We start from the raw sequence: 12,924 nt of genomic DNA on the forward strand, positions 1-12,924 counted from the left end.
GTCAGTGACTATGGGATAGCAGCAGTCCTACCATAACTCCATGGCCTGGAACTTTTGGTCTTGTTAAGAGAAAGCATGTAGAAAATGAGGAAACCAATAATGTCCTTTTACTCCAAATAAGACAAGTTTTGAAAATTCTACAACATGCTCTACTACATATTTTTAATGTTTGATGAGATGTTTAGACATTTCTATTTTGCCAATGTATTAACAGTTCTTTTTGGGGGGGTTCTTTTTAGAGGACAAGAATTTTGGGCAGATTTGAATGCCATGAATGTGTATGAAACAACTGAATTTGACCAACTACGAAGGCTGTCCACACCACCCTCTAGCAATGTAAACTCCATTTATCACACAGTCTGGAAGTTCTTCTGTAGGGACCACTTTGGATGGAGAGAGTATCCTGAGGTATTTATAGGTTCTTTTTCCAGAAAGTACATTAAAAATTTTTTTGCCTTTCAGTGTCCTTTCTTTCTTCCTTTACAACAGTGACTAGACAGAACAACAAATCAAAGAGCTTATTGATGTAAAATTGAGTGTTATTGATACAAGTAACATTATTCTGTCTTGCTTTTCTGAAGATGTATTTCTTTCCATTAATCTTCTGGAATACGTAAATACAAACCACTATTATCAAAGAGGTAAAATGTTTTCCCCAATATCTTATACTATAGAGACCAAGTAGTTATATTGGTAAGTACTCGAACTCAGTGCCTCTTTGGAATAATTTTAATGAGATGAGCACTGGTGTAAGTCTGGCTATTTCTAGCTCCTGGGCTCGTGGTCATTGGATCATGTGTTACACTTAGCATTTCGGAAGTCTGACGGGAAACCAGCACTCTTAAGCCCCTGTAAGAAATACTTGACAATGTTTATTTAGCTGTGGTCAGGCAAATCAGTCATTTAAAATTCTGGCATATGCATCCTTAGTCTGAGATGGTAAGAATAGCTCATCAATCACAAAGTAAGGTTTTCAAAATGATGGTGGCTTTACTTTCCCTCTGAATGAGAATTCTGAGTCAGTTTTAAAAATGATGAAATGGGCTTTAGAGATTAATTTCACATTCCAAAGATCTGACTTATTTAATTTGATTAAATTCATTTCCAGCATTACAAAAAGGGAGAACTGATTTCTTTACCCTTAGGTTTTATTTTTTAAGCAATTAACATATCTAATATGTTAATTGCTTAATAATACACAATGGAATTAAAATTTCTGAGACTCTCTTAAGTAGTCACTAGTATCTGATACCTTCCATGGAGAATAAGAAGCTCTTTAAAATGTATTCTCAGAATACTTGGGCTGTCCCTGTGTTTTTCCTCTGAAAGATTTCTTGGGTTTAGAACTTAACTAGTTTATTTGAACTGTATACACTATCATCTTTAATCCTCTTCTGAAAATTCCCGTAAGAAATATAAACAAAAAAATCTCTAGGACATTGTTAAGGCCTCAAACTAGAATAGAGTAGTTCCCTGGGCCTCAATGTTTCCTATGTTGGACTGTGATCTTCTGAAGAGAGAGCGTCTTTCTATTCTGCATCTTTGCCCCCTATTCCCTCCCCAGAAATCCTGTGTGTAAAGGGAATTAATTTGACCGCCTGTACTTTATTGAAACTTTACTGATGTTAACAGCAAGGTTAGCTATTTTTGCCTTTCTAGTAACATTTTTCATATTTCATAGTGATTGCTTTTTTCTAACTTTTTTTTCCTTTACCTTCTGTTTTCTGCTCCAGTCTGTTATTCGATTGATTGAAGAAGCCAACTCTAGGGGTCTGAAAGAGGTCAGATTTATGATGTGGAACAACCACTACATCCTCCACAACTCATTCTTCAGGAGAGAAATAAAAAGGAGACCCCTCTTCCGCTCCTGTTTTATACTGCTTCCATATTTACAGTAAGTGTCCAGTGGAATGCCTAATCTTTCCTTTTATTTTATGTAAATGTACAACTGAATGCCAAAGAGTAAAAGATTTTAAGAGACTAACGTGGTTATTACTTCGAGAATGTGAAATTTTGAGTTATTCAATGGGTTTAAGTCTTTAAAGAGTAGCATTCAGATAAGCTACAATTAACCTCACTAAAAGAGTGATTATCCAATTGGTTTTTTGAACTGAAAAGCAAATAGAAGTAACATTTTTACACAATTAAAAGTAATTATATCTGGAATGAGGCAGTTTGCATTTGTGAAGACTGAGTTTCCTGATGATGTCTTTCCATGTAATGGGACTACTTCCTAGTCCAGGTAAACTGCCAGGACAAGTAGGGAGAGTCCTCCAAGGTTGCTTTCTCCCATTCTTCCTTGAGTGAATTTTCTTGGGAAGAATCCTTTTCAAATAATTTGCATTCTTATGTGCTAGGTAAGGCCCACCTTCCTGTAACACTCACTAAAATTACCTGTCCTATTTCTAGGTTGAGACTGAACTCATCCTTCTGAATTATAGGTGAGCTCTTCTTCCATTTTCCCAAGTGCCATTTCTTTTTCCCCACCTCTAAATAGCCCACTGGCACATCTCCATAGGTGCCAAAAAGGTGGAGCATGTTACCAATAGCATAGCCATCTTTGAAAGTTAGTAACTCTAGGGAAATCGTTATGTACTCTCGTCAGATATACCGTATTTAGAACCCGATTTTTAAAATGATACTAGGTTTACTTGGTTTTATGGACTGGGGAAGCCTAGCGTAATACTGGTTTTTCTCTTCTACCAATCTTAGAGATGCTGTTTTTATATTCTTACTAGTTTTTTTTTTTTTAATTTCAGTCTCAAACTGTTTTTCCCAGATTATGACAGAATCTTAATGATTCTAATTATGAGATTGCAAAGGGAACATTAAAAACAAAATGCAAAAAAAGAAAAAAAACACAAATGAATAAAAATCCCTGAAATGCTCAGTATCCAAAAGCAATTTTTAGTAATGCTGATTTTAGAAATGCATATTGGCTTGGGGTAAATGTGTGCTTTCTTTCTAGTCCAAGTGTGAATTATTTTACCTTGTAGGTTTCCCTTTTTTTTTAGAATCTAATAAAAATGCCATTTCTGTGATTTCACTAGCACAGCTGGAGATAGTGTCAGCGTCCGGTAGTTAGGAACATATTGTCCTCCTAGTGAGACGGTAGAACTCATTAGTGGGACCAGCAGCTTGGCATGCTGAGCCAATCAAGCAAGATGTAGCTTCTGAGTGAGAGTAAGAATGCTCACCCGAGTACTGCATTGTTGGGGGGGGGGTTTACAGAACATGATTTGAACATGATTTGTTTCAATCCTAAAACAAGTAATTGTAGAATAACCCCTCCCCCTTTCTTTTTAAACTTAGGCTTACTTTGTAAAAGTATGAACTATAAACGTCACAAATTTGGCACCTTACTATTTATAACATAGGCTTAATAAGAGAACAAAGAAATTCGCTCTATTTTTTCTTCTTTTTCCTTTTTAAAATTTCCTATTTTAGTCTTCTTGTCTGGAACAGTGATAATCAGGTATAAAGTAAGAGCTTAGCAAATCAAAGAGATTATGTAGACACTTGAGTGAGAAAAGAGCAAAGCAGCAGCAAGTTCATCAGAGTGGAATGGGTAAATGCAGCCCTTCAGTTCCTATCTGCCCTAGAGTCTGGAGCTGTGGGGCACTTAGACCGGTCTAGTGGGAAGAAAATAGAGGCCGATTAGTTTCAAAAAGCAGACTGCAGGGATGCATGGGTGGTTCAGTAAGTTGAGCTTCCGACTCTCGATTTTTGGCTCAGGTCACGATCCCAGGATCCTTGGAATCAGCCCCATGCCAGGCTCTGTGCTGTGTGTGAAAACTGCTTGTGATTCTCTCTCTCTCCCTCTGCCATGCGCCCCCACTGTCTCTCTCTCTCTCTAAAATAAAAAAAATTTTTAAAAAGACAGACTGCAAAAATAGATGTCAGAGAGACCACAATTTTAATCTTATTAGCCAGGAAGAAAGTTTTGTTTTTAGGTAAAATACAGACAGTTAAATTAAAACATAGGTGTCAAAAAGGCTACAGTTCTCAGTGAATCAGAGATGCCTAAGAATTGGGAATGCCAGAATAAGAGAGGTGGGGAGAGAAGACTTAATCTATGAATTTCCTGCAAATTTGGCTCTTTATAAATGAGAATTTCCCTGGTGGTGCTTTTTATTCCCTTCAGTTTTATTGAGCTGTAACTGGCATACACCTCTGTCCTTTTAAGTTTAAGGTATATAGCATAATGACTTAACATACATATATATTGCAGAAATGATTACCACAATCAGGTTTAGTTAACATCCATCACCTCATAGTTACAAAGAACATATTTTTTTTTCTTGTGCTTGCCACTTTTTAATGAGGCTGATAAGAAGGAGCTTATTCTTTTAATATTATTGGAATACTTGAGCGAGGCAGCATAAGCAAACAAATCTCAGATTTAGAGGTTTAGGAGTTCATTTCAGCTGAAAAGACATCTATCCGGTGCAGTCACCGCATGGTCATGGGAAAGCCTGATAGAGTTTCTTTGACTACTCCTCAAAAAGGATAAAATAAATTAATTTTTACATCATCATTAAAAGCGGGTTAGGAAACATCTTTTGAAGTGGCAAGGGGAGTGAAAGAGAGTGTAAAAGATGACCTTGGATTCTGAAAATCCATTCTTCAGAGGTCCTGAAGTATAAATTCTATACCCTTCAACTTTGCCTGGTACAGCACTGTGAAGCACGCAGTATGTCATTGGAATACTCGTGAGCTAAGTATGAACTCGACATCCCTAGAAAATAAAGCCACGTTTGTAACTGTGCTTGGAATATGTATTTCTAACCCATAGCAACTGGAGTATAGAAGTCCATCAGACAACTGTCTATCTGCATTTTTATGTTTCAACCTAATTGGGAAGTTGGCTTGTTAAAAGTAAGCATCTGTAGGTAGGAATGGATGATAAAATCTAATTTAATGTTTTAGGGTGGCTAGGATTTATTTACACAGGCTCATCTTTAAGTATGTGAGTCTTCTATGGTCAGTGCTAGGTTTTCAGTACAGCTGTGACAGCAGCCTAAAACCTATATTGGGCAGAGTGGTTTCGGAGAATCTTCCCTTCCTTCCTCAACTCAGAAACCTCTTTTGGTAACTTCAATTCCTAATAATACTGGAAAACCTGGTAGGCTGGAACTTACTCTCTTTGTAGAGCAGGAATAGAGGGAACAGCTAAAAATAAGGAGCTTATACTCTATGTTTCCTGCCATTTCTCCAGAGTAGTGATGGCTTTTTAAGGAGTTACAGACCTTTCAGAATCTGATTAAAGCAGTGGGGCCTCTCTTCAGAAGAATGTGCCAGTGAATGAAGGCTCTGGAGGAATCTGTCAGGGATTTATGAAAATGCTCCAGAGGACAAGAACTATTGTGCCTCTGCCATGAAGATTGGAACAACCAGTGCCCCTTTAAGTTGACCCCCGAACTTAAAAGCACCTAGGGATTCTGTAAGCCCTGGCTCTATCCAGAACTTCTCTGTGTCTCACAGGGACTTTCAGGCATAATAAGTTGTAGGTACAGTGACTTGAAGGGGACGGGTGTTAGAGGAGGCAGTTGTGCTTCTGTAGCTTTTAGCTTTTTAACAAGCCATCTCTTAAAAGTCAAAAAACTGTGTGGTGTGGTGGTGGTGGTGGGAGTGGGAGTCAGGCAAACCTGAGTTGCAACCATGGTATACATCCATCACTTTCAAGCCTTAGGGGAGAAATTATATCTATATCTATGTATCTATATATCTATATCTATATATCTATATATGTATGTATATGAATTGTGAAGTTTATAGAAGTAGAGAATGCTGCATCTATAAACTATGATAGGCCTGGATTCAAATCCTGTCTCTGTTCTTTGCTATTATGCTAGCAGGATCTTTATTTGAAAACTATGGATAACCAAGCCATCTTGCAGGGTAGTGATACTGTGTGTAAAAAGCCTGTCCATAGGATGTGCTTATTACTGTAAGGTGGCTGTGATTACTGTAAGGAGGGTGATGGTAATATATGCTCTTGGAGACTATTTGCATGTTCATTCAGAGTTGTAACCTCTGTGTCACAAAGCTCTTTTGAAAATTTTAGTTTCTTAATCCATTTGGCACACTCACTGCTTCCTTGTGACTACTCTGTGCTGATGAGTGTTATAATACCCTGACCCTGAATCTGGGTCTCAGGGCCAGGATTTCCTATCCCTCTGATTCTTCCCTTTTCCTCTGTTTTGAAAATGGCCAAAAAAATATAACTTAAATTTAAGCATTTAGTTGGGCAGGAATAAGTAACCATCAAGCTGCTACTTATCTAAGCACATCTTTCAAAATGTAAAGACCTGAATTGTTAAAGGTTCAAGAATATGCATTTTGGTGTCTAGAGCTTAAAGTTAATTAGCTCAATCTTAAGCACACCTAAAGCTATAAAATTTGAATAGAGTTGATGGTTTTCTTGTTATGTGATATTGAAAAATGAAGCAAAAGCCAAATGTCAGCTTTCAGTGCCTACTCCATTGATTTTTGTTTGTTTCTACACAAAAAGTATAAGCTTTTTTATTTTTAATATCTTATGTCTTCTTCCCCTGCCTGCCTTACTTTGTCTCCCCATTATTCTGCTCCCCCCACCTACATAGCCTTTAGTAATGGCAAATTTTTTGCTTAGTACAGCAAAGTTTGAACAATGCATATAAATTGTCGTTCCCTTGAAACAGTTTCTTTAACTGTATAGGCAAAAGAGGAGTCCAAGATTCAGAAAGTAAAGATATTTATAAATTGGCTCTTGTGTGCTTGCCTTGTAGCAGTACATTCCAGAGTTTTCTTCACCAGGAGGAGACCAGGAAGAAGCTAATAATAGGTTATCTGTATACAGGCAGTGTTACTCTAAGTTTTTTTTCTTTAATACATAGCATTTTCTATATTGCTTTTTGAATAAGCATTTAAGCTATACAAATTATAATATTAGATATTGCTATAGAGCACTGTAATGTGAGATGTGCTTATCTCTGAATGTTTTACATTGACATTCCTTCCTCTCCCTTCTAGGACACTTGGTGGTGTTCCCACACAGGCTCCTCCACCTCTTGAAGCAACCTCCTCGTCACAGATTATCTGCCCAGATGGGGTCACCTCAGCAAACTTTTACCCTGAAACTTGGGTTTATATGCATCCATCTCAGGACTTCATCCAAGTGCCTGTTTCTGCAGAGGACAAAAGTTATCGAATCATTTATAATCTTTTTCATAAGACTGTGCCTGAGTTTAAATATAGAATTTTGCAAATATTGAGAGTCCAAAACCAGTTTCTTTGGGAGAAATATAAAAGGTGAGTCAGCAGTATGAAAAGTTCAAGAGAACTTTTCTTTTTTTAAATTTTTTTTTTTCAAAGTTTATTTATTTTTGGGACAGAGAGAGACAGAGCATGATCGGGGGAGGAGCAGAGAGAGGGAGACACAGAATCGGAAACAGGCTCCAGGCTCTGAGCCATCAGCCCAGAGCCTGACGCGGGGCTCGAACTCCCGGACCGCGAGATCGTGACCTGGCTGAAGTCGGACGCTTAACCGACTGCGCCACCCAGGCGCCCCGAGAACTTTTCTTGATGTAGCTAATGACAAATGCAGAACATAATAGTAAAGACTTTCACAAAACCTAGTATGTTCGTATTTTTTCATATATTAACTCACATATACTCCTCAAACAGACCTATAAGTAGGATTGTTGCAGTGTACATTTTACAGAGAGGAAACTGAGTCATATAAAAGTTCAGTAACTTCCCACATGTTATACAGCTAATAAGATATGTGCTAGAGTTTGAACCCTGGCAGTCTAACACCAGAGGCTTTGCTCTTAATCACTTGACTGTGCTGCCTCTCAAATAACAAATGTGGTACAAAAAGAATACATGCAGATTTGAGGAATCTCAGAATTAAGAGACCCTCAGGTTAGTGGAATTAGACAAAGAAGCCATCCTGAGAAGGTAAGTCTGTGAGCTAGATTTGAAATGGAAGAGAAAGCAAGTGAACAGGTGTTGGGGAAAAAAATGAAAGGGCTTTTCTTGTCTGCAGTGGAAAAGATAAGTGTACACTTTTAATATGATCGTTGATGACATTGTGCCCTTGAAAACTACTTTAACACTTCCTCCCCATTGAAACCATAAAGAGAAGTTTATGACTATGTCTTGCCTATTAAATTGATACGTACCTTCCTTTTTCTGAATTCCCTGCCCACTGTTTGCATTAGGAAAAAGGAATATATGAACAGGAAAATGTTTGGCCGTGACAGAATAATAAATGAGAGACATTTATTTCATGGAACATCCCAGGATGTGGTAGATGGAATTTGCAAGCACAACTTTGACCCTCGAGTCTGTGGAAAGCATGCTACAATGTTTGGACAAGGCAGTTACTTTGCAAAGAAGGCAAGCTACTCTCATAACTTTTCTAAGAAGTCGTCCAAAGGAGTCCATTTCATGTTTCTGGCCAAAGTGCTAACTGGCAGATACACGATGGGCAGTCATGGCATGAGACGGCCCCCTCCTGTCAATCCTGGCAGTGTCACCAGCGACCTGTATGACTCTTGTGTGGATAATTTCTTTGAGCCTCAGATTTTTGTCATTTTTAATGATGATCAGAGTTACCCTTATTTTGTTATCCAATATGAAGAAGTCAGTAACACTGTTTCCATTTGAAAAATCTTGGTACGGCTAAGTTATTTGATATGAACTCAATCCAGCGTTTGTAGCAGGTTTTGGATGGGTAGGACAGAGTGGGAACAGCATTGGACATTAATAGGGCACTTTTAAGACCCCTTTTTTTAAGTGCTAGAAAGTGAAAATTTTTTAAAGAAAAACACAAGTTTTAAAATGACCACTTATTCTTTAATTATTTACTAATTGTTGTTAGTGTACTCAGTGTGGAAAAGACTAAAGATTGCATTCTCTTTTTATTCACACTTGTACATATAGGCAGCAATGGTATTAGGAGCATTTAAAAAAAAAACAAAAAAGAAAGGAACTGAACAGCCTAACTAATTAAATGTGACTTAAGCCTGGTAGAAGTTTGGCCAAATGAAATGGAGGCTGTGAGCAAGGAGAGGATTCTATTTATTTATAATGATAAAACTGACTGGAGCTGGTACTACCATACTTCTTCCCTGTCCAAAGCATCACTTGTGGTGTAGGATAAGTTCACGAAATTCTGGTGGGTGGAAAGAAATTCTTATTTTCTATCAGCAGAACTGAAACGTATCGCCTGGCCAGAGAGCGACGACTTTAATTGTTCTCCAGAGTTTGCCATCAAGTGAAAAAAAGAAACCATTTGAAAAATTTCTGTCACCAGCAAAAGTTTTTACTAACTGGTTATATAAAACATGATTATTGTGTTGTTAAACTTCAGCCTTAGAAAACTCAGTCTCTTCCATTATCATCTACCCCAATCTGAAGGAGTTGGGCAGCTAGTTTGGTTAAAGCCAGTCCTGAGGATTAATAGTATTACTTTATTTTAGAGTTCCAGACCTAGGCCCTGACTGAAGGTTTTAGAGAAAGGAAGTTACATCTATAACTGAATTGATAAGGTTTATGACTGTGCTTTGCACAAAGTAGACTCTCAAAAGTATTTATTGGCTTGGAAATGATGTTAAAGGTGGTTATCCCACCCCTGTGCCTGCTCTGCCAGATGCAGCTGGGTTCCCTGGCTGACTCTGTACTTTACACTACTTAATAGAAACACAAACTGGGAAATTGTGCCGCTGGCCCAGCTGGAGCGATGTTAGGCGCGTATGCTAATGCCTCACTTCAGAGTTAGCAGCCAGGTGTACTTTGCCTTTAGCAAAGCAAATACCTGGATTGGTGGAAGTGGTTGTTCACAAAAGAATTCACCATGGAATTCTTTCAGATACCAAGCTCTCCTAGTCTGTTTGTGGTTATTTCATTTACACAAAACTTTTCAGGAACTCCTGTGTTGTTTAAAACAAGATATATCTATACTGATGTCTCAGTGAATCGGTCTGTTTAAGCACTTATCAGGGCTTCCACACAATTATTTATTTTGCCCTAGTTGATCTTGTTGTTTGCTGCCATTGGCATGAAACAGCCAACTGGCTGTTACAGTTGTTCTTTCATTCAATTATAACTTGTAAACCAGTGATTCCCAATCTTTTTCAAGTTAAGACACCTTACCATTGCTTATTTGATTTTATGAAACTTGTTCCTTTTTTTCTCCTTAAAGGAAAATAAAGCTTTATGACATATTTATTTTTTTAATAAAACTAAGCAAAAATAAAAGTTCTGGTAATTCTTTAAAACTTTTTGTTGTTGTTTTGGTTCCATTTAAGGTGACCGAATTCAGCACATAGTGGATGATCTGTAAATGCTGGTTGATTGGTTGAATGAATGTGTGATTCACTAAATGAACAGACCCAACCAGAACCTGCTACTTAAACTTTGGTGCTCTAGGAATCAGCAGAAACTCTATTAGCTAGGAGTCAACTGTAAGTGACAAGAGAAGAGTGAATATTTTATTTTGCAGGTAAATATTTGAGGAAAAGGGAAACAGCTATATATCAGCAAACAGCTGTAGTGAGAAATATGGGCAGGTTGTTCCCCATCAACAGGTGCTGAAGGAAATAATATGAAGAGGAATATAGAAATCTTGTCAGCTGTCAAGCACCTTAGCTTTTAGCCAACTTAATTAAAAAAATTTTTTTAAGTTTATTTATTTTGAGAAAGCATGCACACATGTCTCATGCACAGGGGAGAGTCAGGGAGACTCCCAAGCAGGCTTTGCACTATCAGAGGCTGTCCACCCAGAGCGTGAAGCAGGGCTCAAACTCACAAACTGTGAGATCATGACCTGAGACAAAACCAAGAGTCAAATGGTCAACCGACTGAGCCACTCAGGGCCCCCTCAGCCAACTTAATTTATACTGTGGTTAAGATTTCCAAGGAGAAGCTGCAGGCTCCTTGAAATATTCCAATGTCACACAATCCTATAGACAGGAAGCGTTTTTTTTTTATTATATGCAAAGTTTATAAAGATTGGATCCTTTGTTTTTTGTTTTTTAAATTTTTTTAATGTTTGTTTTTGAGAGAGACAGAACGTGAGCAGGGGAGGGGCAGAGAGAGAGAAGGAGACACAGAGTCTGAAGCAGGCTCCAGGCTCTGAGCTGTCAGCACAGAGCCCGACGTGGGGCTCGAACTCGCGAACCGCAAGATCATGACCTGAGCCGAAGTTGGACACTTAACGACTGAACCACCCAGGCGCCCCAATATTGGATCCTTTGTAATTATAAATTCTAAAACCCAACTCTGCCTTTTGCTACCAGCCTATTTTAGTAAGTGATTGTTTGGATATAAAGAAAATCATTAGAGCCTGGAATACTAATCTTTAAAGAGGAATTTTTATTATACGAGATCTGAAAATGACTGAAAAAGGATATATTCAATACTTGGGACGCCTGGGTGGCTCAGTTGGTTAAGCCTCTGACTTTGGCTCAGGTCATGCTTTCACGGTTCACGAGTTTGAGTCCCGTGTAGGGTTCTGTGCTGACAGCTCAGAGCCTGGAGCCTGCTTCCGATTCTGTGTCTCATTCTCTCTCTGTGCCCCTCCCCCACTCATGCTCTGTCTCTAGCTCTCTCTCTCAAAAATACACATTTAAAAAGTTTTGTTTAATGAATATATTCAACACTCAAACAGTGCTATACAGTCCGTTTAAATCAGTGGGGTTGTTCCTCCATTTAAGGAAGGTAAGATGACCACAAAATGTCTCTGGTTTTCCTTAATTGGGATCAAATAATCAAAATGTGTTTAGAAAATTCTGTTATGACCCTTCTAAAATCTAATCCACATTACTTATGTTGCTGCTGTTGTGTGTATTCTTTTTAATAACCTAAGCTCTTCCATTATAACTATACTATAATCTTGGAAAAAAATCACTTAACCTTTCATATGGTTAGTTTTCTCACCTTTGAAAAAGAAGTTTGTGATTTTGAAAGACTACAAATAAGAAATCCTACAACGCACACATTTTTTGTAAAGTTCTATACAAACTGATAGTGTTTATTTACAAATTAAAAGCCAGATACATAATCTTTAAAGAGGATAGTGTTGGTTTTCAAAATCTGTCCTATCCAGTTTATTGATTTAGATACTCTTGCAAGCAAGTTAAAGACATGAAACAGTGCTTTTTACCTTCTTTTCCTAACCTTTCTCATAAGATATGGTAGAAAGAAAAATTTGCTGTTGAAAGTTTTCATCAGCATTATTAGTTGGTCTTACTTGATATGTTATTGTTCAACTCATTCCTCAGCATACCTTCTAGGAGCCTGTCAGATGAGCTCTTTTAAAGCTTTAATCTTACATGAATGGAAGTGTTTGTGTGTTAGAAGTGTTTTGTGGACACTTTGCTAAATTCTCTAAGCCGAAGCAAAGGTGCCCTGCTACTCTGAGCATGTCAGAATTTCGTGGACTTAATTGCCCTTAAGCACCTAATGATTAATAAGAGGAAAAGGATTATAGACTTCTATGAGTTCAGTGATCTTTTCAAGGAAATTCGTATTACTCATCACAACCATATCTGTGTTTGATAAGTAGAATATACTTAGTCTACAGACATTTGGTGCTCAAATGGATTAATGGGCTCCTTACAATAACTCCCAGATGCTGCCAGAGCTTATAGCCAACAGGCTGGAAGCCACTGGGCTAAACTATTTCTGTATTCAAGTTTTATAATTGTGTGTCTCCTTAATTATATCCAATCTTAAAAAAAGCCTTAAGTCAGACAGCTAAGGGGCTCAAACTAGTGTGCAAGAGCCTCTAACCCTTGTAATACCTAGCAAGTTTTAGGTGCCAGATTGTCATTTGGTGGGCCTTCCGTTTGGATACATCAGCTGCACTGCGTAGTGTTTCACGGTACATTAAGGACTGCATCTAACATATTTGAGTGGCAAGCGGACCCTAAA

General features: G+C 37.9%; 1 protein-coding gene across 1 annotated transcript in view; it reads left to right on the forward strand.

Annotated features, from left to right (window-relative positions):
• Positions 1-10,104, forward strand: part of LOC115523247 (TCDD inducible poly(ADP-ribose) polymerase) — a 30,017-nt gene extending 19,913 nt beyond the window's left edge. The window contains exons 3-6 of the mRNA XM_030329047.2: positions 240-408; positions 1,734-1,894; positions 7,015-7,293; positions 8,208-10,104. Coding sequence (XP_030184907.1) covers positions 240-408; positions 1,734-1,894; positions 7,015-7,293; positions 8,208-8,655 — 1,057 coding nt within the window. The 3' untranslated portion in view covers positions 8,656-10,104. The remainder of the gene's footprint in view (positions 1-239; positions 409-1,733; positions 1,895-7,014; positions 7,294-8,207) is intronic.
• Positions 10,105-12,924: the final 2,820 nt, after the last annotated feature.

This window comes from Lynx canadensis, chromosome C2, assembly GCF_007474595.2.
Source record: "Lynx canadensis isolate LIC74 chromosome C2, mLynCan4.pri.v2, whole genome shotgun sequence".
Lineage (NCBI taxonomy): Eukaryota > Metazoa > Chordata > Mammalia > Carnivora > Felidae > Lynx > Lynx canadensis.